Raw genomic sequence first — 25,667 nt, forward strand, 5'->3', positions numbered from 1 at the left:
AGTAAAATCAGACCTTAAAAGATCATTCACCCCCTATCATCCCTCTTTCCCAGTTTCCCCTCCTTCCCCCAGTGGCACAGGGAGATGGGAGTGGGGGTTGTGGTCAGTTGATGACATGTTGTTCCAGCCACTGCTCAGGGAGAGGGGTCAGAGTCCTGCCCCTGCCCCAGTGTGGGGTTCCTTGCACAGGAGCCAGCTCTCCCTGAGCCTCTCCAACCTGAGTCCATCCCATGGGTTCTCCAGGAACTGCTGCCCCGTGTGTCACTCTGCTGTGGGGTCAGTCCTTCAGGCACAGCCTGTGTCCCTCACATGGTCACAGATCCAACCAGGACCCTGCTCCAGTGTGGGCTCCATGGATCTGCAGGTCCCTGCAGGATCCTGTCCCAGCACAGCTTCCCATGGGCTCACAGCCCCTCTCAGGCACCCCCTGCTCCAGGCCTGGGCTCCTGCAGGGGCTGCAGGTGCATCTCTGCTCCTCCCTGCCCTCCATGGGCTGCTGGGACACAGCTGCCTCCCCATGGGCACAGGATCTCAGGGTCAGCCCAGGAATCTCAGGGCAATCTCAGCTCTGGTGCCTGGAGCAGCTCTTGGCCCTGTCCTGCCCTGCCCTGCAGAGCTGTTCCTCTCCAGTGTCCTCACCCCACTCTTCTCTGCACTCAGTTCACTGCCCCATCCCTTTTTTGTGTTTTCCCTCTCAAATCCCAGAGGTGCCATTCCTGGTGGACCCAACCTCAACCAGCAGCAGGTCCACCTTGGAGCCACCAGGGATGGGCTCTGCTGGACATGGGAGAGGCTTCCAGGGATGGGCTCTGCTGGACATGGGAGAGGCTTCCAGGGATGGGCTCTGCTGGACATGGGAGAGGCTTCCAGGGATGGGCTCTGCTGGACATGGGGGAAACTTCCAGGGATGGGCTCTCTGGACATGGGAGAGGCTTCCAGGGATGGGCTCTCTGGACATGGGAGAGGCTTCCAGGGATGGGCTCTGCTGGACATGGGGGAAACTTCCAGAGATGAGCTCTGCTGGACATGGGGGAAGCTTCCAGCAGCTTCTCACACTCCCCTGCCAAGTCCAAACCCCATACTCAGAAGGAGGATGTCCTGGATGCAGTGGAAAGGCTGCTGTGGCCCCTCTCTAACATCTGTCTGTCTGTTCCCCCAGGTCCCACCCCCACGAGCTGGCCCTGGGCTCCGAGCTCAGCCACTCCATTGTCACCGTCATCAGCGGGGAGGAGCATTTCGAGGATTACGGGGAGGGCAACGAGGCCGACCTGTTCCCAGACCCTTTGTGTAATGGGGAAAGCAGCTTTGGCAGCTCGTCCTTCCTCTCTCCCAGGTAATGCCCAGCCCTGGTGCTGCTTCACTCTGCTCTGTGGGACAGGGGTTTCCTTGGGATTTGCCAGCCAGGGGGCCTGGCAGACTCTGGATCCAACGGGGTAATGGGCTTGGAAGTGGAGGAGGAATTCCCCTCCTCGGTGGTTCCCTTCCCTGCTCAGTGCCTGTCCTGTGACACCCAGCAGGAGGTGGAAGAGCTGTCTGCATTTCCAGTGTCACATTCCCACTCCTGTTAAGGATGTGGCTCCTCACTGAACCTTCCAGGAGAGAAAACCACCTGCAGCTTTACCCCTGATCCTGCAGGATGGCTCTAATGGTTTTTTCCTCTTTTATTATTTTGGGCTTTGATGCAGTGTTTGGTTGGATTTGCATGAGCTGCAGCAGCATTCCTTCTCTAGGGATATGTAGAGCAGGAAGCAGGCTGTAGCATTTCCTCCTTGCTTTAGGGTCTGAAACCAGGAAAAAGTCCATTTTCCAGCCTGAGCAGGATGGGCTGACGAGCTGGTATGGTGGTACACACCCTATCAATACTTACTTTCTAAAGAAAATTAGTAAAAGTTGGAATACCATCAGTGCTGCAGCCCACAAAGTGTCTGGGATGACAAATAACACTGGGAATGTGTTCCTGCATTGGAGGCACAACTCTGACAGGGCAGGAGTGTTCCCTGACAGCCACACACCTGTGCTAAAGACAAAAATATGCTTCTTTCTCTTTGGAATGACACATCTGTGCCTTTCTGCAGCCGTGTAAACTTCTCAAAACTTCTTTTTTTCCCCTGTCTTCCTGTTTCTTCCAGCTTCCCAAACCCCTTCATGGAGTTTGGACAATTCTGGGTGCACAGGGCTGGCAGGGAAGAGCAGGTCAGGGCTCATCTCTTTTTGGCTGGTGCAGCAGCAATGTTGGAGGTGTTAATGGCAAATGGGAGAGTTGCTGTAAAGAATTCCCAACCTTTCCCTTTAGGAAAGCAATGCTCCAGCACTGGGATACCCTGCACAGTCTCTGATCCGTGCTTGTCCTTGGCTTGCTCCGTGCAGGAATGTGGGGCTGGCTGTGCTGGTGCTGTGGCACAGGAAGAACTCTGATTAAAACCCACCCTTGGTGTTCATTTTTCCTTGAGGATGAGCTGCCAGCCTCATCCAGAAGGCTCCTGGCAAGAAAATACCCAGCTAAAGGAGCTTTTCAATCTCTTGAACTTTTTCTTTAACATCAGGCCAGAGCTCCCAGTTTGCCCACGCTGCCAGTGTTCCAATCTTGCTCTGCCAGGGCAGCATCTCTGCTCTGCTCTGTCTCTGGATCTGATCCACACCTTATCCCACCTTCCCCCTGCAGGGAGGGGCTCCCTGGGCACGTGGCCACACAGGTTGTGGTGGTTTGTGCTGGAGACTCTCTGCTGGGGCTTGCTGGGGAGGGAGGCTGGAGATAAACCCTGCAAAGCCTCTGGAGTCAGGAATGTGGGGCTGTTGGAGCTGAAGGATTTCCTCAGGCCTCTCAGGCCTGGCCTCCCCTTGGATTATTGCTGTGTGTGTGAAGTCCTGCCCTAAACATTCCCTGAGTCTGTGCAGCTCTTCTGATTTTGGGTAGGAAGGGACAGGACACAGAGAATGGCTCCCACTGCCAGAGGGCAGGGATGGATGGGATATTGGGAATTAGGAATTGTTCCCTGTGAGGGTGGGCAGGCCCTGGCACAGGGTGCCCAGAGCAGCTGGGGCTGCCCCTGGATCCCTGAAGTGTCCAAGGCCAGGTTGGACAGGGCTTGGAGCAGCCTGGGACGGTGGAAAATGTCCCTGTCCATGGCAGGCGGTGGGGTGGGATGGGCTCTAATGTCCTTTCCCACCTAAACCATTCCATGCCTGAGCAGCCCCAGTGTGTTTAAACACACCTGAGGGGACACAGGCTGCCCCTGGTTCAGGCTGAATGGGTTTTTTGGCTGTATTTTGAATACAAAGCACAGCATCTCTTGTAAAGGGCCACATCAGCACAGCCCCTTTCCATGCCAGGAATCTCTAAATGGGAATAATTTCTAGAAGTTCTCCTGCCACAACTCCAGAAGATGAACACAAACCCCAAGAGCCTTCAGGGAACACTGTGGGGTGCAGTGCTTCCCTGCCCTGTCCTTGTATTCTTGTTTGTGATCCCTCCTCTTGAGCCTTCCCTTGCATATCCATCCAGCATGAAAAGCCTCTTTGCAGCTCTCAGTGGGAAATAAAAGGAAAAGCTCCTTGAGCCCATCCCAGCCACCAGGAAGCACCGAGGACCTGGGGAAGACAAATGTTGCTCCAGGAGATGGAGGCAGGCCCAGGGAGGCTCTGTATTGTACAACCACAGAATGTGCTGAGCTGGAGGGGACCCATCAGCATCCTGGAGTGGGTGGGGACAGCCCAGGGCTGAGCTCTCACCCACTCCAGGGGCAGGGAGCCAGGGCAGCCGGAGGCCAGGAGGATCTGCACACACCCCAGGAGCTGCCAGGCTGGCCTGGGGCTTCTCCTCCACATTTCTCTTCTCATGCTAATTAATGCTGGTTGAATTTGGGTTCCCACCTGGGCCAGGCTGCACCACCTGGGAAGGGAATGCACCCAAGAGCACCCAGAAAAGGGACATCCCTTCCCCCAGGTGCCACACAGTTGCTGTCACCTCTTCCCTGCACAAACCCTGAGCCACCGACCTGTCTGCTGCTGGGAGATGGTTATCCCAGGGCCAGACCTGCCCTGAGGGGCAGGGAGAATGGTTTGCAATTGAATTTTTTTTTCCAGGAATGGGAAGAGATGATAATTTGGCATTTGCTGGTGTCCAGCCTGTCTGAGTGGGCTGGGGAATACTGTACAGACAGCACAGCCTCCAGGCCTGACCCTGGGCTGAGGGCTGAGCCAGGGCACCCTCAGGATGCCCCAAGCCAGGAGTTTCTGGTGTGTTTGTGTATCCCAGGATTCACTGTCCCTTCCTGATGCCTGTTGGGTTTATCTTGCTTGTGTTTGCTCACACCTTTACCTGTCTCTCTTATGGAACTGCTTGGGTTTTTCACTATTTAACCTTTCTTTGATTCACATCCGTGGCTTCCAGAAGCGCATTGTCCTACAGGAAGGATTTGTGGAGTCTGGCCCCAAATGAACACAAACCATTTGCAGCTGAGAATCCCCTCTGTCCTGCCCAAATCATGAGGAAGTGTCTCCCAGCTTCCCAAGCTTTGAAAGTCCTACAGACCCCCATGGCCCTTCCCAAATGGCATTCCCTGCAGGAGCACAGCACTGCTGCTTGGCTCCTCTGGGCTGTGCTTTGGAGGAGTGAGGTGTTAAACTGCACCTGTCCATTTCATCTTGGCTTAAAAGTGAAAATTTTCCAGTGAAATGTGACTCTGTGCTTTACTAAGGCAGGCTGCAGCAGCACAGCTGCTCTACTTTTAAAGCATCCCATTGAAAAATGGGACACTGACCAAAGGATCATAGAATCCCACAATATCATCAGTGGGAATAGACCCACCAGGATCATCCAGCCCAGCTCCTGGCCCTGCACAGACCCCAACAATCCCACCCTGTGCTTGAGAATTGTCCAAGTACTGCTGGAGCTCTGGCAGCCTTGGGGCTGTGCCCATTCCCTGGGGAGCCTGGGCACTGCCCAGCACCCTCTGGGGGAAAAACCTTTTCCTAAAATCCAGTGTAAATCCCCCTTAGATTCATCCCCTGGCCCACAGCACCAAGTCCTGCAGTGTGCAAGTTCATTCTGCACTTACTGAGGCAAACCAGGAGCCTCCTGAGACAGATTGCCTGGAAAAGCCTTGTTGGAAAATAAACTTTGCAGTGGTGTAGGTTTGTGGGAAGCACTTATCTCACCTGCCCTGGGCTCCTGGGGATTGAGATTGGCTCAGGGGTTTGGAAATGTGGGCCAGGCTCAGCTGCTGGGAGTCTCTGGGAGGAGGGTGATGGAAGTGTTGCTAATTATCAACTATATAACTTCTATTGAGCAATTACAAATTATCAATTAGCTGCATATTGTTATAAACTAGTCTAAATTAGAAATGTTCTATATATTATTATCAGCAACCCCACATTGGCTTTAATTTGACTTCGAAAACCATGGTGGGAGGCGACCCAACCTGCTCTGAGTTTTTAATTCAAATTTCATACCTCCCACCAAAAATTGCCCTACCTTGAGGTGCCCTCAGCTTGTGGAAGCCACGGCTGCAGCTGCTCCCTGTGCCTTCTGTGCTGTTGACATGACCCTTGTGATCTCTCTAGCACCAATCCCCTCGCTGCCAAACTGCACAGCATTCTCGCAGATGAAGCTTTTGAGTTTTACTGTAGCCAGTGCCACAAACAAATCAACCGCCTCGAGGATCTTTCTGCTCGCCTGAATGATCTTGAAATGAATAGGTAACTGGATGTGCATGGCCATCCCAGCCTGGGAAGGATGTTCTGCCTGGGGAGGCTCTCCTTGTCTGGCACAGCTTTTCCCTCTCTGGTGCTGGTGGGGAGGGGAAGAGTTTCACCCGGCCACAGGAGCCTCTGCAGGTGCTTGAGGAGGTGGGGAGCTCATGGAGGGTGAGCAGGAGGTGCTTTTGGTGCAGGCAGGGGGCTGGCAGACAAGGAGAGCATTCCCTGCCCTTTGCATGCCTGTGCATGGTGGGTTCCACGGGAGCGGCGAGCTGGCCGTGTGTCACTAGAGGACACGAAACAACACGAGCACACACACCACTGTTCTCAAGGTGAAAAAAGGAAAGTTTATTTTCTGACTTCAGCATTTATAGATTTCCAAAAGTGCCAGTGGATTGGAGGGTGAAAGTGCCACCTCTCCAATGACACTGGACAAACTAACAGTCTATCAAATTTTTCTTCTTTTATAGAAGAATGCAAACCAGTAAGTTATTTACAGAAAGTGTGTGAGAAAGTTCTTACAAGAATGTCAACATCAGAAGGCTTAGAAAATCTTAAAGAATCAGGGTGACAGCCATGTACAGTATTTCTGTCACCAAGGAAAGACTGGGAGTGGTGTGCAAGGGCAGCCTGGAAGGGCAGGGACAGCCCATCCTCCTGCTGCAGGAACAACCTGAAGGCATCAGCCTGCTCCACAAGGAGCAGTAAAGTCTTGTCTCACCAGGCTTCACCCACAGCCTGCCCACCCTGGTGTCACCATGGGCTGGGGAGATGTGATGGACACCAGGAACAGCAGCAGGTTTTGAATGGAGTTTTGGAGGTCTCCCAGGCAGCAGCTGCATGTGTTGTCTGACAAGTGGAGAAGGATTTCTGCCTGCTGATTTGTTCATTCAGAGCTGGTTGCAGCCCTCTGGGGGAAGGATGGTGACATTGGTGATAAATCTTTCTTCTCGTGGCTGTCGTGGCTATTCAGACCTGGTTTTTGTCATGTTCTTGGTCTCTGTCTGTCCTTTGCAGGGACAGTGTGATCTGGGAGCTCTCCTGATCTATGGGAGGAGAACTGGAAAACAAATAGGAACTTGAATTTCATTATTTTTAATGAAAAAAAAAAGGTCTCTCCTTTTGTTTTTCTTGGCTAAATAGTTGTTTTTGCTGTTGGAGGTCTTGAGGGTCAGTGATGGGTCTCAGGTTAAGCAGGTATTAAGGAGAACACTGGTTTTCCCTGGAAGCCCCACTCCATTTCAGGTTTTCTCCACCACATCCACCTGCAAAGCTGAACTAACACCTCAGGGCCTCCTGTGATGGGTGGGATTTCCTGTGGAGCTTCTCTGTCCCGTGGTCATGGTGGGAATTCCACAGGCTTTGATTTGCCCTGTGAGTAGGTGCAATTCCTCCATCTGTGTTCAGGGCTTCCCAAGTACACATTTACTGGGAATATGTTCCAAGGGCCTGTGTGGAAGGGGCAGTGCCCCCTCTTTGTGTGCTGTGGGTGGGAAGTGTCCTGTGCAGCGTGTGGGACATGCAGGACCTGCTGCTCTTCCCTCATCACCACTGACGTGAGGCCCTCAGAGAGGGGACAAGTCCTGGAGCAGCAGGAACTGGACCAAAATCTGGGACAAGCCTGAAGACACCTTCTCCAGGGGATTCTGGCAGCTGGGATGAAGCCCAAAGCACCCCAGAACAGCCTCACTCATAAGAACTGTGGGCACACAGACAGTGTTTTATCCTTGGAACAAACTGGGGAGCTTGCTCCCAGCATTGGGGTGCTGCTTCCTGAGCCCACAGCCTGGGAAAGCAGGGAAGACTCCTCCAGGAGCTTGGCATGAAGTGCTTTGTGCCTCTGTTTTGTTCCAGTGCCCTTGCTGGTGTCTCAGCCTTTGGACACTGCAGGTGCCATCGCTTCCCCAGGAGATTTTTCCAGAGGAAAATATTTTCCCCCCAGTGCTGAGGCCATTCCTTACAATTCCTGGCAAACACCAGGGCCTGACCTCCTCCCCTTGGGCGCCGAGCAGCCTTGAAGCCCAGCCAGCAGCAGCTCTTGTGCTCCCTGGAAGTCTGGGATTTGAGGATGCACTTTGACCCGAGGGCTGGTCACCCTGACAACAGCCCCCAGTCAGGTTTGGGGGTTGCTTTACAAAGCAAACTGTCCTCAGCTATTTTTAATCCCTCCTTCGAAGAACTCGTGTTGCAGCTCCAGGCAGGAGTGGACTTCCAGAGGATTTTATTTGTTATTTTTTCCTAAAACTGAGCTAAGCACCAGGGAATGCATTTGCTGCTTCTTGGATTGGAGCTGTTCCTGCTGCCATTGCTGAGTGAGGATTTGCTGTGGCCCGGTGGCATCTTGTGACACCATCGTGGGTGGAAGATGAGGAGTGAGATCCAAGCCCTGTCCACTTCCTCAGCACCAGTCAGAGCCAGAAGACTGGAAGGAGCATCTCAGCAAGGAGCTAGTTCTGGAAAAGGCTGGTTTTTCTCGTCAGGAAGAGCCTGCAGCCTGTCCCCTGCAGGTGGGGCACGGTGACACAACCCTTGGCTGCTCGTCCTGCGGTGACACTGATCCCTGACCGCTGTGGCATGGTGGCAGCTGGCTGGGACATGGATCCAAGGAGTGATCCCCATCAGTTATCTGTGGGGAGAGAGAGAGCTCATCCCCCTCCCCAGCCACTGCAGCAGTGCCATGCTCAAAATCCAGACAGGGACACCACCAACAGCTCCTGAAGCCTCTGGGCCAGGAGCAGGCAGCACTTCCCTGGTGATCCAGAGCCCAGCAGTGGCACGGCGGCTGTGGAAGGGCAGAAGGAAGGATTGGTCCAGTGGGATCATGGCAGAAGGATGGATGTGCCGGTGGTCCCCAGCCCAGGGGAGCTCTGGGGGTGGCAGGGGAGGCCTGGGGTGCCCTGGGGTGCAGGACATGTGGCTCAGTCTGCCATCAGCACTGGGCTGGAGCCCCCCCAGGCTCCCTGCTATTCTTAGCTCTTTCCTTGGGGATCGGTTTTCAGGCAGGGATCAGCAGGAGAGCAGAGCGTGGCAGGGGGCAGTGAGCTCTTCTCCAGCATTATTCCATGTGCTGTGTTATTCCTTGTTGTTCTACACGGGAGTGGCCCCTCTCCTGCCCGTTCCAGGGGTTTGGGGGTGCATGCCAAGGGCTCCCTGCCAGAGCAGAGGATGTGCCCCGGAGTCCATGCAGTTTCCTGTTTCCCTGGCTCTCCACTGTCAGCTTTTCTAACTCTTTCCTGTTTTTTCTTCATTTTGCAGCCCCAATAAAAGACTTTCCAGCAAGAAGGTGGCAAGGTAAGCTCATACTCCTGTTGTTGCTTGCTTGATCCGTGTGAGCTGCTGGCTCCATGGAAGGAAAACTCAAAATAAGCTTGGAGAGTTGTATTTCTGGATATATTTCATAGTGCTGGGGAAAAGTGGGTTTAATTCTGGGATCTTTTTTCTGGAATGGGTGTTTCTCACTTGTGCACACAGCTGCAGGCTGCTGGCAACCTGATTCCTTCCAGGAAAAAATGGGGAGGCTTTTCAGGCCTCATGCTCTGTCCTGCCAGTGCCATAGCAGGGGGCGCATGGAGGAGGGAAGGAGTCTCTAGAAGGACATATTCCTCTGGGATATATCCCAGTCTGGGATCCCTCCCAGTATCACCATGTCTGTAGAGTTCTGCAGGACCAGACCAGTCAGTACCCCCACCTGGAGGGATTCTCCAGCACCCCAAAAATTCCAGCTGCCTCAGAGAGCTCTTGGTCCTGTTGTACTTCAGTCCATGCCCCCTCAGCACTTGGCTTTGTGGGAGCAGCTCCCCCTGCTCAGTCAGGGGCTCTGGGGCACCTGGGTGGGCTGCAGGTAGCGCTGGTTGAATGTTTAACCCTGGTTTAGCCCTGGTTTAAGCCCAGGTTTAATGCTGTGCTGCTTCTGTCCTGCACGGCCACCTTGTGTGATGTCAGTCACCTTTTCTGTGTGGGCATTGTGACCCCCCAGGGATATTGGATATATTGGATATATCTGGGCAGTTTGCTGTGGATCTCTGGAGCAGAGGGTCCTTCCCTCCCCTCTCAGTGTCACCTGGTGCTCACCTTTCCTCCTCTCCCAGCTCCCCCATCCCTCCTGTTCCCATGCCATCCTGATTTTAAGGATAAACTGGCTCTTACCTCGCTGTTCTGCCTCTGCCAGGCTCAGGAGGGAGATTTCCCTCTGCACTTGTTGGATTTCTCATTGCTGGTTTCCCAGCAGGACAGGGACACTGTGGAGGAACGGGCAGCTCAGTTTGGGAATGTTGGTGTTCCTGACACTCTCTCTGCTCCCTGTGCTGACCCAAGCAGCTTCCCTGCACCTCTTCCTCCCACTGTGCTCTCACACCTTTCCCTTCTCTGTTTTTCCTGCACTCAGCAATCTCCCCTGGCATGGTTCCCCTCCTGGAAAGGAAGCAGATCCTTGATATTACATTTCCTACTTCCACTCATCTTACTTTCTAGAGCTTTGTTAAAAACACTGGCAGGAAGGAGGGCTGAGGGGAGCAGCCTGTCCTCAGGTTTCCTGTTCTAGGACTCGTTTTTGTCCCGTGCCTAGCACAGATAATTTCGGGAGGATTTCAGTTAAACTTTTGGGAACAGAGATATCCTATCTTATGGGGGATTGAGCCCTTCTGGCCCTTTGCTTTTCTGAGGCAGGGATGTGTGGGCTTGTGTAAATATTAGTTAATTCAAGAGCAGTCAGGTTTGGTTTGTGATAAGGAGGGAGATAACAGGGTTTTGCCCAGCCAGATCCTTAAGCTCAGCCCAAAGCAAATCCTTTGTTGCAGATACTGTAATTAGTGAATAATCCCAAAACATTTGCTTGTAGAAATTGATTTTATTTTGGTAAGGGCTCTTTCCTCATTTTTCTTATCCGGGTTCTGCTCGTGCCAAGAAATCTCAGCTGCTTAAGCCCTGTTGTGCTTGGCACCATTTAAATGACAAATGTGCCTGAGACTTTAAAATCTAAATATAAACTCAGGGTGAGGATGCAAAATCAGGCTGTGGTCTCTTGGTAAATGCCAGTTGTGCTTAGTGAGTCCTGGCACGAACACACTGTGCAGAGGGAGGAATCTGAGAGCCAATGGTCCTGGGAAAAACAGAGCTTTAAAGAGACCTCCATGGTTTTGTCATCCATCCTCTGCTCAAAGCAGGAGAGCAGAGTGTTCTTCTCCTGCCTGGGGTGCCAGGGCTGGAACACACCCCCTCTCCAGGGCAGCCATGCCGAGGGAGCAGCCCCCCCTCAGGGTGTCCTTTAGCTTGTCACAAAGCTGGGGACACCAAGCAACCCCTCCTCAGGGTGTCCTTTACCTTGTCACAAAGGTGGGGACACCAAACAAACCCTTCCCAGGATGTCCTTTAGTTTGTCACAAAGCTGGGACACCGAGCAGCCCTTTCCCAGGATGTCCTTTAGTTTGTGACAAAGCTGGGACACCGCTGTCACAAGGCCTCGTTAATGATTAGCTCATTAACTGGGCTGGGGGGTCACAGCAGCCTCAGGGGGGTTTGCCCCCTTCCCTCCCCTTGCACCCCACTTCTTCCCAGCCTTATCAGCCCTGGGAGTACTCTGGCCTTTGCTGGATAATCCACGGCCTTGGGACTGGGCTAAAGAAAGAAAGTGGGAAGAGGGAGCTCTTATCTCTCCCCGTTCCAAAGAGCAATGATCCCGGTGTGAAGTCCCGGCAGCGTGTCCACGTTGGAGCGCTGGATTTCCCGGGACAGCTCCGTGGTGAGGGGACAGCCAGCGCTCGGAGAGCAGATCCTCTGGAGAGGCTGAGGAGGGCGGGAGGTGGCGGCGGGGCCGGCCGCTGTCACCTGGTGTCGCCATGGTGCCGGTGCTGGGGCTGATGCCGGTGCTGCTGTGGATCGGGGTGGTTTGTGTCTGTTTCAGGCAGCTGCACCAGACGAGCTCGCTGGCCGTGGGGGTGATGGAGGAATCCTACCGGGAGAGCCTGGAGTGCACCGACGAGGACATCACCGACAAGGTGGGGCCTCCTCCCTCCTGGATCCTGCTGGTGCTGTGCTGGTGCCCTGAGCTTTGCTGAGATGTTGAGAGGAAGGGGTTCTAGGGTAACGTCTGTGGGACCCTGCAGTGCTCCAGAGTTCCCAGGCAGGATCAGGGTGAAGCTCCTCCCTTCAGATGAGCCCTCCCCACGGAGGGAATGGAGGAGCAGAGCAGCACTGCAGGTGCTCTGTAGGGTCAGGAGGTGACACTGGATCTTCTCCAGGGGCTGTGGCTTCCCCCAGAGTGCTGGGAGGAGGAATGGGCTGTTCACAGGCAGCATTTTCACTTCTCCTTCACACAAGAAGATGTTCTCAGGTTCTGCTTTTCTGAGGCAACCCACCCAGTATGAAACAGAAACTTCCTCTCCTTGGCACACTCTGCTCGTGCTGTCACACTCTGCTCGTGCTGTCAGGGAAGAGTTGATTTTGTGCTGATGCTGATGGGTTTTCCTGGGGTATTACAAGAAAAGAGTTGTAGGATAAGATGGGAGCACAGGACAGATTTTGTTTGAGTATTCCTAGTTAATAGGGAAAAGAAGCTATGGGAAAGAAGCTAAGATTGTGTTGATGTCTACTGAAATCCTGAAATTCCTTGGAAATGGCCTTTTAGCTTTGGAATATGAATGTCCTGAGGAACTTGGTGTGAAAAAGAAATGTGTATATGTGTAGCTGCACTCAGAAATAATTATAATGCAGGGAAAACCTTTAAAAAAGAAATAAAAATCAACATTTTTTCCAAGGGGAAGTTGAATAAAATAGTTGGGTTCCTTAAGGCATTTGACTTGGGAAACCTTTGATGGAAATGGCTCTTCTGGGAAAGGCCTTGTGTGTCTGCATGGCCTCTTTAATACTGCCATGTCTCCTGCCCTCCTCCAGAGCCAGGGTTTGGCTTTTCTAGACATGATCCTCATTTCTTTTCCCCCAGGATTGTTTTATATGGAATTTGAATGAATATTAAATGCAAATACAGCTGGAATAAACCCTGTAGAGGTACAGGGAGAAAATCCTCACCTCAGGTCCTTCCCCACCAGCTGGCATTGATCCCTCCATCTGTAAATTCAGGGTTTCCATCCTGTTCCAGGCAGTGGGGAGTTATCCAGCCTCAGGGCTGCACATGGAACTCTGGGGATCTACCAGGATGTTTCCCTCCAGACTCCTTTTAGGATGCCATCAGGAAGGGGTTGAAGAAAGGAAAGAGTGAAGTGTTTGACCCAAACTGGTACATGGGAACCATCAGAACCAGGGAAACCAGGTGGAAAAGGATGTTTTAAAGGGATGCTTTGAATCAAAGCACAACTGCCCAATTCCAGTGGGAACCCTGCTTGTCTGGGGATGCTGTGGGGGCTGCCCAGAGGCTGATCCCTGTCCCTGCTGGCAGGTGGTGTTCCTGGAGAAGCGGGTGACGGAGCTGGAGAAGGACACGGCTGCCAACGGGGAGCAGCACAGCCGCCTCCGGCAGGAGAACCTGCAGCTGGTGCACAGGTGAGAGCCTCACCTGGGGGGCCTTCCCCCTCCTCCTGCTTCAACTGCCTTCCCAAATCCAAACCACAGCCCTTACCAGGGATATTGACTCCATCCCAGCTGAGAACAGGGCACAGTGATATGGAGATTTTATATTTTATGGGCTTAAGTTCTCTGGAGCTCCAGGACTTGGCTTTTGGTGATTTTTACATGTGGGTTTTAATTGCTGGAGCTGTGCCAGGGGGAGTTAGGGTGGAGATCAGGGAAAAGTTCTTCCCCCAGAGGGTGCTGGCACTGCCCAGGCTCCCCAGGGAATGGGCACAGCCCTGAGGCTGTCAGAGCTCCAGGAGTGTTTGGACACTGCCCTCAGGGATGCCCAGGGTGGGATTGTTGGGGGTCTGTGCAGGGCTGGGAGTTGGAATCCATGATCCTTGTGGCTCCCTTCCCTACTCAGGATGGGTTTTTTGTTGTTTGTCTTTTGGTTTGTTTTTTTTTAATGTGCTCCCCTGCTCCATGTGTCCCTCCCAAAAGGTCTCTGGAACTCTAGGTCTTGACTTTTAAAAAAACATTTATATTTATATTTATATTTATATTTATATTTATGTCATTGTTATACTTATATCATGGTTATTTTTATATCATGGCTATATTTATATCATATCATATTTATATTTACTATATTTTCCTGCGTCCTGCTGGATCCAGGCCGGGGTGCAGCCCTTTGGATCCCACATGATGTAATCCCGGTGTGTGCTAATCTGCCAGGCTCCTGTCTCCCAGCATAGCTTTACCCTGGGCAGATAAACCCAGCAGAGTTTATCTATAGGGCTGTAATTCTGTTAAGTAACAGTCGTGTCAGGGAACTGAGCCACTCAAACAAAGGTTTCCCTAAGCCCTGATAAACTTGGGAGTGAGGGAAATGTTTTCACTTCAGCAGCTTGGCCTGGAAGTGTCAGCCACCTCTGGGTGAGCTGGGTGCTGGGGAGGCTGGGATCAGCTGGGAAAAGCCTTCTCCTGGGCAAGGCCTTCTCCTGGGCAAAGCCACTGCAGAAATTCCAGCTCCCAGCCCCATCCCTGCTCATGGCCAGGTTGGACAGGGTTTGGAGCAACCTGGGGTAGTGGAGCCAGGCTGGGAGAGCTGGGGGTGCTCACCTGGAGAGGAGAAGGATCCAGGGACACCTCAGAGCCCCTGCCAGGGCCTGAAGGGGCTCCAGGAGAGCTGGAGAGGGACTGGGGACAAGGGATGGAGGGACAGGACACAGGGAATGGCTCCCACTGCCAGAGGGCAGGGATGGATGGGATATTGGGAATTAGGAATTGTTCCCTGGGAGGGTGGGCAGGCCCTGGCACAGGGTGCCCAGAGCAGCTGGGGCTGCCCCTGCATCCCTGCAAGTCTCCAAGGTCATGTTGGACAGGGCCTGGAATGGTGGAAGGTGTCCCTGCCCAGGGCAGGGGGTGGCACTGGATGAGCTTTAAGGTCCCTCCCAGCCCCAAACCCTTCTGGGATTCTGTGATCTGCAGTTCTGCTGACACACAGGGAAGGGTGACCTGCAGATCCCCTGGTTTTTGTTGGGATCACAAGAGAGTGAAAGGAAGAAGGATTGAGGCTGTTGCCTTTTCTCTGAGCAATGAGACTACTTGCTGCTGGAAACAGCTGAGGGAGGATTTCTCTGCCGTGGCTACTGCAGGTGGAACCACAAACCCTGGGATTTGTGTTTGGCTTAGAAGCTCTTAAAGATCTTTTGCAACCTCAGTGACTCTGAGATTCCCATTAAGAGATGTGTATGTGTGTGGCTGCACTTGGAAATAATTCTAATGCATAGAAGACATTTTAAAAAGAATTAAAAATAGACTTCTTTCCCAGGCTGGAAATTGAACAGCATGCTTGTGTTCCTTAAGGAATCTGACTTGGGAAACCTGTGATGGAAGAGGTGCTGCTTTTCCTGCTGCATCTGCTGGGATGCAGTGAAGCTGTTTGAGATGGTCATTGGTGTGTTTTCCTTGGAAGATTGTTCTGTTTTACCATCTGCTTCTCCCAGCTCACCTGAGGGGTGGGAAAGAGGCTGGGAGGAGAGTCTGGTCCCTGCCTTGGGATGGCAGCCTGCTCCTCAGGGCAGTGTAATCCCCTCTTTGTCCTCTCTGCAGAGCAAACGCGCTCGAGGAGCAGCTGAAGGAGCAGGAGCTGAGGGCTGACCAGACCCTGCTGGAGGAGATCAAGAAGCAGAGGGAGCTGCTCAGCAAAATGGAGAGGGAGAAGAGCATTGAGATCGAGAACCTGCAGGCCAGGTGGGGCTGGGGGGGCAGCTCTCCTGGAGCCACCCCAGAATCTGTGCCCAGGCAGCCTTGGGGGGACACAGGGAGGCAGGCAGGGAGTTTGATTGGTTCAAAGTGTAACTTAAAATCACCACAAACCCTGAGTTTTGGTTATTTCCACCTTTGGCCCACAGACCTAATCTTGGATTCTTTATTTGAGCTGCTCTGATGCATTTTAAGTTTAGCTCCCACCCTTTATCCACATGCCTGCCCTGCAGTGAGGGGATGAAGAGGGGATTTGTTAATGCTTCTTCCCATAAATGACCCCTTGGGGTACTTTTGATGCCCAGATGTTTTCCACCATGATGGAAACAGGCAAATGCCTGGGAAAGAGGCAGAGTGTCCCAGCCAGGGTGCTTTGTGCTGCCTGGTGGATTCCAAAGGAAGAAGTGGGGTGGGAGAGGTGTCAGTTATTTGACAGGGTTTTTCCAGCTTTCCCAGAGTGTTTTGCTGTTGTTCATCCCATGCAGTCCATGGAAGGTGAAGACAGTGGGGCTTTCCCTGGGAATACAAACCCAAAGCCATCCCTGACTCCATTCTGTTGTATCTGCTGCTGAGGCTTGTCCAGGGACAGAAAAACCCTTGGAACAAGGAATAGCACTGGAGCTGATGGATGGCAGGGTTGTGTAGATGCCCCTCTCTTCCCCCTGGCAGCAGAAATATCTCAGGGTTTGCCTTGAACAGATGAATCCCTGCTGGCTTCCCTTTGGTTCCATATTCCTGGGGATGTTTTCTCCCCCATGTGGGATGCTGGGATGAGTCTCACACCAGTTCCCTCTGCAGGCTGCAGCAGCTGGATGATGAGAACAGCGAGCTGAGGTCCTGTGTCCCCTGCCTGAGAGCCAACATCGAGAGGCTTGAGGAGGTGAGGCCAGAGGGTGCCTGGTTTTGGGATGAAATCCTGGTTTTGGGATGAAATCCTGGCTTTGGGATGAATTTTCATGAACATGAGATCCATTTAATGTAACAAACCAGTTGCTTCCATTTTCCAGTCTCTGCAGACCCCACTTTGGACAGCACTATCCCACGCAGTTATCCTTGCAGTTTCCCACTGTTCATCCTGGAAGCTGGGAATAAACCCCTGATAAATCTCTGTGGCAGTGCCTGCTCAGGAGGGGACTCGTGCCCTCTTGTGGAAGCTTGTCCCCATCCCTGTCCCCATCCCTGTGGCCAGTGCAGTGCAGGGGAGGAGGAGGAGCAGGGGTGCTCCATCTCCATGTCCTGGGATTTGTCAGTTGAGTTTCCAAAGATCTGTGTCACCTTCCAGCCCCTCTCACTGTCAGCCTGCTCAGGATCCAAGGCCCTGCAGGGCTGGGGCTTCCCGAGGCTCTGTGGGATGGGCAGGAGCCTCACCTTCAGGGATGGTCTGGGTTACAGGTGGGACACCTGGAGCAGGGGCTGCATTGTGTCTCTGCCAAGCTTGGGGCAGAATTAAGGTTAAAATTGGACTGAGATCAAGCCTCCTCTCCCAGCTGAAGGGCCTGAGGCGTTTTATCCATGTTTAATCCCACAGGAGAGCTCTGCAACTCCATCCTCCTGATGTGGTCTTCATCTGCCAGGGCCTTGTGAGCACAGCAGAGGCTGGGGGCAGGAAAACCCCAGTGGCTCTGAGGATAAATTCCCAGCCATGGGAAGTTGGTTTTGATCCATGCAGAGCCATTCTCCTTTCCTCCACATAAATGGGTGAAGGAGGAGCGAGAGCTGCACTCACTGCCCCTCCCTGCCCAGGAGAAGCCTGGCTGATGAGCTGCTCTCCTGTCCAGTGCCCAAAAATCAGGATTTTGTTGTCAGTGTTGCCTTTCCTGCTTGGTGCTGCTCCATGGAGCAGGACACCCCTGAGCTGTGGAGTCTTTGCTTCTTTTCTGCCAGGGCCAGGATTAAATCACAAGAAGATATTTCTTGTTGGGACTCAGATGTTTATTAGTTCTTATCTCTGTCACAGTCTCACAAGCTGTGAGTTCTGCAGCACTTCACTCTAACAAACTAAAAATGGAGCCCCGTCTCTTCTCTCTCTCTCTCCAAGGCCTTTTAAGGATAAACTGTCCAATTAAGAAATGACACCTAAATTATTTTTACTTTTAACCCAATAACCAACCACCCATGGCTGCAATGGGGACTTTTTATCCAATTACACAAAACCACCCAAACCCATGGAGGAGAAGGTGAAGAAGAAGGAGCAGCCTGCACCCTAAAACCTCCATCTTGCTTTGTATATATTACTGTATCCTAAACCCTTAAACTCTGAGTTTTCCACCATGTGATATCACACACTTCTGTTCAAACTCCACACCCACAATCCCAATTCTGTCATTCCATTCTGGAAGCTTCTCCACAGCTTCAAGTCAATGCAGTGTTCTCTTGGGTGTCAGTGCCTGGCAGCACAGAAAGTCTGAAATTCTCAGTGTCCAGGGTTCCAACACTGAGCCAGCCTCTAGAGCTCCCCCATGGAGCTGCTCCTCAGCCCTGTGTGCCATGGGCCATCCATCACCAGCACTGCAGGGGGTTCTGTGGCATTTGTGGAGCTCTGAAAGCCAAAACCTTTCCCATGGGACTGGAAGCTGTGAGCCCAGGGAGATTTGGATGGGCAACAGTGGTGAAACTTTTGGGTTGAGGGGAGAGACAGTTTATTAAGTAAAGCAAAAGCTGCCCACAAGAAGCAAAGCAAAATATGGAGTTAATTCACCCTTTCCCAAGGCAGACAGGTGTTCAGGCATCTTCTGGAAAGCAGGGCTCCATCATCAGTCAGGGAGCGTAATGGTGACTTGGGAAGACAAATGCCATCACTCCAAACACCTCCTTTTCTCATTCTTCCCCCAGTTTATATTGATGAACACGTTGTCTTATAGTATTAAATATCCAATTTGATTTTGGGATCAGCTGTCCCAGCTGTGTCCCCTCCCAGCTCCTTGTGCACCTCCAGAATCCTTGATGGTGGGGTGGGGTGGAGTGAGAAGCAGGAAAAGCTGGTGACAGGCAGAAGGTGCTGCTCTAGGGGCTGTTGGCATCTTCACCTGCATCCCAAACATTCAGCCAAGGCTTTGGGGAGGAGAAGGGAACAGAGCTGGCCTGTGTGTTTTACATCCCAGCTTGAACTGCTCTATTCCTTCTTGGATCAGCCCTCAATTCAAACCTTTCATGTCTGAAACCAAGAGGGAGGTAAAGATCTCAGATTCAGGACTTTTCTGAAATCCAGACATAAGGAGCTTTATGATTTAATGTCTCTCCTTGGCCTGGAGCCCTGTGCTGGCCCCAGCCCATCCCACACCAGCACCGTGCTTCCCAGAAAACAGCACAAGGGTGGATATTCATGTGGATTCACTCTGGAGCCATCCCTGAGTGCCTCCCTCAGTGCTGCCAAGCTCTGAGCAGATGAATCCCAGCAGGCAGAGCCTCCTGGTGCCCCAGGAGAGGAGCATCATTCCCTGCAGAGCCAGCACCCAGCTGGGCCCCAGGGCCTCTCACTGGGCTGTTCGTGTCCTTGCAGGAGAAGCAGAAGCTGCTGGATGAGATTGAGGACCTCACTGTGCAGCTCACAGAGGAGCAGGAGAAAAAGAGGAAGATGGGGGACAAGCTGAGTCAGGAGAGGCACCAGTTCCAGAAGGAGAAGGAGTCGACGCAGGAGGTGAGAGGAGTCTGGGCCTGCCACAGCCCTGTCCCCAAAATGTGGGAATCTGGCCTTGGCAGCCTCTCCAGAAATGGGTGCCTGGAGCAGGGAGTGCTGCCTGGGCAGTGGGAAGGGGTTCAGGAGCTGAGCTGCAGCACCTGAGTCACTTGTGCTGCTCTGGAATTCATCCAGCATTGTCCCTGCAGGGGCTGTGCCATTCTGTCCCCTTCCCTTCCTGCCTGGAAGGAGCAGTGCAGAGGCACCTGGAGCCACCAGGCAGGAGCAGAGGGGTTAGAACTGGGTGCCTGGGGCTGGATCACACCCTCCCAGTGCTCCCATCACCTGTGCCTGCTGATTCCAGCTGGGGGCCCAAGCTGGGCTGGCTGTGGTGGCAGGAAAGGAGCTCTGGCCCAAGGTGGAATTAGTTGTCACCGTGGTGTCGCTGAGGGGACCCAACCCTGCAGCAGAAGGAGCTGGCTGGGGAGGGACCCACATTGCTGAGGGGTCTGTGCTGCTGCAGGCCCTCCAACAAGGTCCTTGCAGGGCTGTGTTCATGTATTTCAGCAGCTCCCCATCTCCTGCTTGCTGGGGGTGTGAGGGAGGAAGAGGAAGCCAAGTGCCCCCAGAAAGGAATTCACTCATGGAATGGTTTGGGTTGAGAAGGACCTCAAAGTTCACCTTGTTCCACCCCCTGCCAAGGACAGGGACAGCTCCCACTGTCCCAGGTTGCTCCAAGCTCCATGCAGCCTGGCCTTGGACACTTCCAGGGATCCAGGGGCAGCCACTGCTGTGGCCAACAGTCCTGCTGCAGCAATCCATGGGCTGCTCCCACAGCAGCCACACCCAGAGGGTGCTGCTGGATCTGCCAGGCCTGTGGCACTCAGCTGTCCCCTTGCCTTGCCCTGCAGCTCATTGAGGACCTCAGGAAGCAGCTGGAGCACCTGCAGCTCTTCAAGCTGGAGGCAGAGCAGCGCCGGGGCCGGAGCAGCAGCATGGGGCTGCAGGAGTACAACAGCAGGACACGGGAGACTGAGCTGGAGCAGGAGATCAAGCAGCTCAAGCAGGTAAGGAGGGCTGGCCTGGCAGGGAAATGATTCCCTGATGCCAAGGGAGGACCAGCAGGGCCCAGGGGCTCTCTCCCAAGGGAAGGAATGGATCCAGGAGCCCAGTGCTGTCTTGCTTTCCTGTCCTGGGAGAGGGAGGTTGGTGCTTTCTCAAGGACAGCAGGAGCCCTTCTCTCTCTGCTGTGTCCCCTGGATCTTCCCAGTGTGTCTCATGCTTCCAGAGGTTCTCCAGGCTCTGCTGAGGTGGAGGCAGCAGCCCATGTGCTGTTCCCAGCCCTGTGTGAGCTGTGTTAGGGTGAAACCCCCTGTCTGCCTTTGCTGGTTTGGATCAGCTCTGAGCACCAGCTGCTCCAGCAGCGTGTGGTTTGTGTGTGTGAACAGGATAACAGGAACCTGAAGGAGCAGAACGATGAGCTCAATGGGCAGATCATCAACCTGAGCATCCAGGGAGCCAAGAACCTGTTCTCAGCCTCCTTCTCCGAGTCCCTGGCAGCGGAGATCAGCTCTGTCTCCAGAGATGAGGTACGTGCCATGAGGAGCTCACACTGCACCTTCCTGGGTGCCTCCACCTGGCATGGCCTGGGAGGAGTGGATGTGCCCTGTCTGTGGCCCAGCCCATGCTCAGAATTCCCCTGAAAGCTGGCAAGAGCAGAGAAATCCCCACACAATTATCTGCAGAGCTCTCAGGACTTCCCCTGCCTACCAGCCCTCCCTGCTGGGAACAGGGGAGCTGCTCCCTGCCCATTTGCTGGTTCTGGCAGCTCTGCTTTGCCTGCCCTGGGACAGCCCTCCCCTTCCAGGGCAGAGCACCCACCACAGGCTGTGTCCATCAGTCTGGAGCTGTTTTTAAACCCCTGGGAGCCAGAGTATTCCCTCTGGAGATCCCAGCTCCTCCAGCACGTGTTCTCCCTGAGCACCAACCAGGAGTGGCTGGGCCTGCACAAGCACTGGAATTAAATCTTTAACACGTCAGGAAGTGGGGAAACACACCTGGGTATTTTGAGGATCCAATGGAGATGTGATGCTCCCTGCTCTCTCCAGGGCAGCCCTCTCCATCAGGGAGAGCTCAGGGAAGGACAGGAGTGAGCAGAACCAGTTTTTCCCTGGCCATTTAAACAGGGTCAGGAATGTCCCAGCCATGGATGCACAGAGCCACGGGAAGCCCTGGGCAGTGTCAGGCAGTGACCTCTCCCTCCTCTCCCTGTGCTGCAGCTCATGGAAGCAATCCAGAAGCAAGAGGAGATCAACTTCCGCCTGCAGGATTACATCGACAGGATCATCGTGGCCATCATGGAGACCAACCCCTCCATCCTGGAGGTCAAGTAATGCAGCCGGGAGGATTTGGTGCTCTGAGAGGATGAAGAGGGACTCCAAACGTCTTTGCACTTGATGAAGGCACAAGGAAGCCTCAGGTCGGGGAGTGACTGAGCCACGGACCAGGGAAAAGGAAAAGCAGCAGCCAGGCTTTGTTGTCTGACTCCGTTATTTTGAAGCCCTCCTGGCTGTGGAGGGGTGAAAGGGAACCTGGAGAAGGAGCTCAGGAAAGGGACACTGCAGAAGTGCCTGTGGCGCTGGGGACTGTCCCGACAGGCACCGCCCCTCCGAGGGAGATCGGATGGAAGCGACAGCGCTGACTTTGCCCCGCTGCCCTGCCCGGCCCGAGCTGTGCCAAAGTGTCCCTGACACACCCACCGGGCAGAGCCAGGGCAGCGCCTCCCGGACTCGCACAGGGTTGGGGTTTGCTTTTGGTTTGGGGTTTTGGTTTTTTTTTTAATTAACTTAATGCAAATGGCCTCATCCAGCTGGCTCAGCCCATCCTTGCCCCGTGCTCCGGCTGCGTGCAGAGCCCTCGGTGGCTGCGGGGGCAGCCCGGGGCTCCTGGGGACAGGGCGTGAGCACACTCGGTCACCTGCCTCCTTATTTATTTTTGCTGTCCGTGGCTCAGTACTGTCGGCACGTCTCGGCATCCCGGCTCTGCTCCCTCCTCCTGCTGCCGGGCTCTGCCGCTGAGGTGGCTCCGGGAGGAGCTGTCACTCGTCCCCAGCTGGGGACAGGCTCTGTCTGGCACCGGGGCAAGGCTGCAGCGCCTCACCCCGCGCTGGAGGCCGGTCCTGGCCGCCTCTCCTCGTCCTGGGTGGGACACGCAGCGCTTTGGGAGCTGCGGTGGAGCCCCGAGGTCCCCAGCTCACCTCCCGAAGTCTGGGGACAGTGGCCTGTGGCATTGCCAGCCGGAGCAGGGCTCTGCTGGTGATAGCTGCAGCCCTGGAGGGAGAGCCTGCTCCGGCTGCCTTTCCCCCCTGTTCCCGGGGCTGGAGGAGCCCCCCGTTCCTCATCCCTGGCACCGGCCGGGGCTGGAATCTCTGTGCCGACGGGGAGGGGGGCTGGAGAACACCAGCAGCTCCCTGGGAAACAAAAGCCATGTTTACATCAGACAGCTCGGGGCCTGCTGGCACCAGCGGCCGTGGCACAGCGTGACCCCGGCAGTGGCCGCTGGCCCCCCCCAGCCAGCGCAATCCCAGGCACCGGCTTCAGCCCGCCGCTCCTCTTCCTGCTCGTCAGGTTTTGGGAATGCCAGGACGGCCTGGAAGCAGAAGCCACAGCAATCCCGGGGGTGCCTGCTCCCCCCGAGCCCCCTCCAGCCCTCGGGGTGACCCGGTGCAGGGGGACACTGTCACCACCTCATCCCAGGGGACAGCGGCCGAGCCATGGGCACGGCGCCTCTGGGGCTGATCCCCTGCGGGGCAGCGGGGTCGGGGTGAGCCCCAAACCCCGGGGCAGCTCCTGCACCACCCCAGCCCTCCCTCCCTGCCCCCTCCCTGCCCCGAGGCCGCGGGAAGAAGCCACGTAATGTACATTTCCAGAGAAGCTTTGGGTGTAAATCAGTGTATACTTGGAGAGGGAAAATTTTTCTATCTTGTAGAGTAGGTATTTTTATAGAATGAAGGTTGATCCATTTTTTTAATACTTTAAAAGAAGAGAGAAATGTATCTGTGTATACACAAAAGCATATATATATATATATATGTATAAATATATAAATATTGGAGATCTGCCTTTCTCGACTTGGGATCCTGGATCCCCCAGGTCTCAAACAATCGTTTGTTTTTTCCTGTCGCTCTCACAGAGGTACTGTAACTGTAAATAAGCACCGGGGAAAAAAAAAAAAGTTTTAAGCAAACAAAAAGCACTGACTTGCACATTCACCATGCTTTAAGGTCCCTATGGAGAGAGAAAAAAAAAACAAAAACAAGACAAAAACTGTACATCCTGAAAATGTTCCTCTTTCCCAAGCGGTATGTGAAGGAAGTCCCCCCAAAAAGAGGCAAAAGCGGTATTGTCTTAACTGATGTATCAATTCTTGTCGGATTAAAAGCTGTTACTATTCCTGCCCAGAGACTGTTTTTCCACAGAGGTGGACTGGAGCATCCTGAGGATCCCAGTGCTGGATTGGAGCATCCCAAATATCCAAGTGCTGGATCTCCAGTGGGGCTGGATCGAGTGGAAATGCTCCTGCACCAAGGAGTGCCCTGGTTTTGGGAGGATGGAGGATGAGGATGAGGATGAGGATGAGAATGAGGATGAGGATGAGGATGAGGATGAGGATGAGGATGAGGATGAGGATGAGGATGAGTGAGGCTGGAGCTGGCTGGAATGCCCTGATTTTCAGGGGATGAGGATGAAGATGAGGAAGGCTGGAGCTGGCTGGAATGCCCTGATTTTGGGAGGATGAGGATGAGGAAGGCTGGACCCTGCTGATTCCAAAGGGATCAAGGGAGCCAAAATCTCCCCAGCCAGCCAAGCTGTGTGGGTGGGAATGGGGGAATTCCCCCTTCACCTTCCCGGAGGATCCAGGCGGGACCCTCGGAGCTGCTCCTGCTGCCCAGGACGGGGCAGGCTGGGACAGGGGCTCGTGGGTCCCTCCCCTCCAGCAGGAGCTCGGAGCTTTCCCTTCCCTCCACTCCGGGAGAGCCCCCTCGGAGCACTCGGCTGTTCTGAACGGCTCCAAAAATCCCTTAAACGCCCTCACCTCCCTGCTAAGCTGCTCCCCACCCCTCTAAGCCTCCTCCACCCCTCCCCACCCCTTTAAGCCGCCCCAAAGGGCCTGAACGTGCAAAATCCCCTCCCAGCTCCTGCCGTGCCTCCGGATGGCTCCAAACTGTTCCTCTGAACTGCTCCGGGCAGCCCTGGAGCTGCAGCAAAGAGCTGGGAAAGGCTCTGACACACCCTGAGAGCTCTGAAACCCCCCAGATGGCTTCAGACTGCTCAGGGCAGCACTGAGGCTCCAAAACATCCCCAGAGCTCCTCCAAAATATCCGTGACATGCTCCAAAATATCCCTGACATGCTCTGAAACATCCCTGAGCTGCATAAAACATCCCTGAGCTGCCCAAAACCATCCCAGAGCTCCTCCAAAACATCCCTGAGCTGCCCAAAACCATCCCAGAGCTCCTCCAAAACATCCCTGAGCTGCCCAAAACCATCCCAGAGCTCCTCCAAAATATCCCTGCCATGCTCCAAAGTGTCCCTGAGCTGCTCTAAAACATCCCTGACTGCATATAACGTCCCAGAGCTGCTCAGAAACATCCCAGAGCTCCTCCAAAATATCCCTGAGCTGCCCAAAACCATCCCAGAGCTCCTCCAAAACATCCCTGCCATGCTCCAAAGTGTCCCTGAGCTGTTCTAAACCATCCCTGAACTAACCCTAAGCATCTCTGAGCACCTCTGAAACATCCTGGAGCTGCCCTAAAGCACCCCTGAGCTGCCTAAACCATCCCTGAGCTGCCCTAAAACATCTCTGAGCACATCCAAAGCATCCCTGAGCATCTGTAAATCACCTCTGTAGCATTCCCAACTCCTCTGCACCCTCCAAACAGCTCTAGAGCGCACCAAAGATTTCCCTAAACACCTCTGAAACTTTCTTTTAAAAATTCCTCTGAAATCTCAACCTCTCAGTCTCGAAGCTGCTCTAGAAATGGGGCAGGTAAATAGCTCTGGGGGGATTTCTGTGCTGCTGGGCTTCTTCAAGGAGCTGTAAATCTCCTTTGAGCAGCTCAGGCTCTGGAAGGACGGAGCTCTGGCCATTGCTGAACCACTTGAACTGCTCAAACAGCTCTCGTGCCCCTCCAACCAGCCCTGCAAGGCACCAAGATGCACAAACTGCCTCGAAGTAGCACTTGAAGCTCTCCAAACTCTTCTAAAACTCCTCGAAATAGCTCAAAACGGATCATAGAAAAGGTCTTCTGGCAGCTCTGAAGCTCTCCAAGCCTCCTCTGTGCAGCTGTGAAACTCCTGGAGTGCCCCAACAGCCTCCAAAAGGCCCTTGAAACCCCTCTGGACCTTCATGTGCCTCTCAAAAGGGTTAAAATTTTTAATAATATCTCTAAACTCAGTTTGCAACTACCCTAAACCCCCTCTGAATGACATCAGAGGGCCACAGGCACCCCTAAAACAACTCCAAAACTCATAAAAAATAATCAGAGCTGCTCCAAAGCACTCCAGCTCTTCTGCACCTCCTCT

General features: G+C 53.8%; 1 protein-coding gene across 2 annotated transcripts in view; it reads left to right on the top strand.

The window, feature by feature from the left end:
* The window catches only part of RAB11FIP3 (RAB11 family interacting protein 3), an 83,948-nt gene extending 60,408 nt beyond the window's left edge, over nucleotides 1-23,540 (top strand). Inside the window, exons 5-15 of one of the 2 annotated variants that reach the window (XM_030957880.1) lie at nucleotides 1,160-1,333; nucleotides 5,563-5,697; nucleotides 8,953-8,988; nucleotides 11,597-11,690; nucleotides 13,088-13,191; nucleotides 15,316-15,456; nucleotides 16,267-16,348; nucleotides 18,968-19,105; nucleotides 19,996-20,151; nucleotides 20,533-20,673; nucleotides 21,364-23,540. In XM_030957880.1, the coding sequence (XP_030813740.1) occupies nucleotides 1,160-1,333; nucleotides 5,563-5,697; nucleotides 8,953-8,988; nucleotides 11,597-11,690; nucleotides 13,088-13,191; nucleotides 15,316-15,456; nucleotides 16,267-16,348; nucleotides 18,968-19,105; nucleotides 19,996-20,151; nucleotides 20,533-20,673; nucleotides 21,364-21,477 (1,315 nt within the window). In that variant the 3' untranslated portion in view covers nucleotides 21,478-23,540. The remainder of the gene's footprint in view (nucleotides 1-1,159; nucleotides 1,334-5,562; nucleotides 5,698-8,952; nucleotides 8,989-11,596; nucleotides 11,691-13,087; nucleotides 13,192-15,315; nucleotides 15,457-16,266; nucleotides 16,349-18,967; nucleotides 19,106-19,995; nucleotides 20,152-20,532; nucleotides 20,674-21,363) is intronic. The other variant, XM_030957881.1, reaches the window with a different exon arrangement.
* Nucleotides 23,541-25,667: the final 2,127 nt, after the last annotated feature.

This window comes from Camarhynchus parvulus, chromosome 14 (assembly GCF_901933205.1).
Source record: "Camarhynchus parvulus chromosome 14, STF_HiC, whole genome shotgun sequence".
In the NCBI taxonomy this organism is placed as follows: Eukaryota; Metazoa; Chordata; class Aves; order Passeriformes; family Thraupidae; genus Camarhynchus; species Camarhynchus parvulus.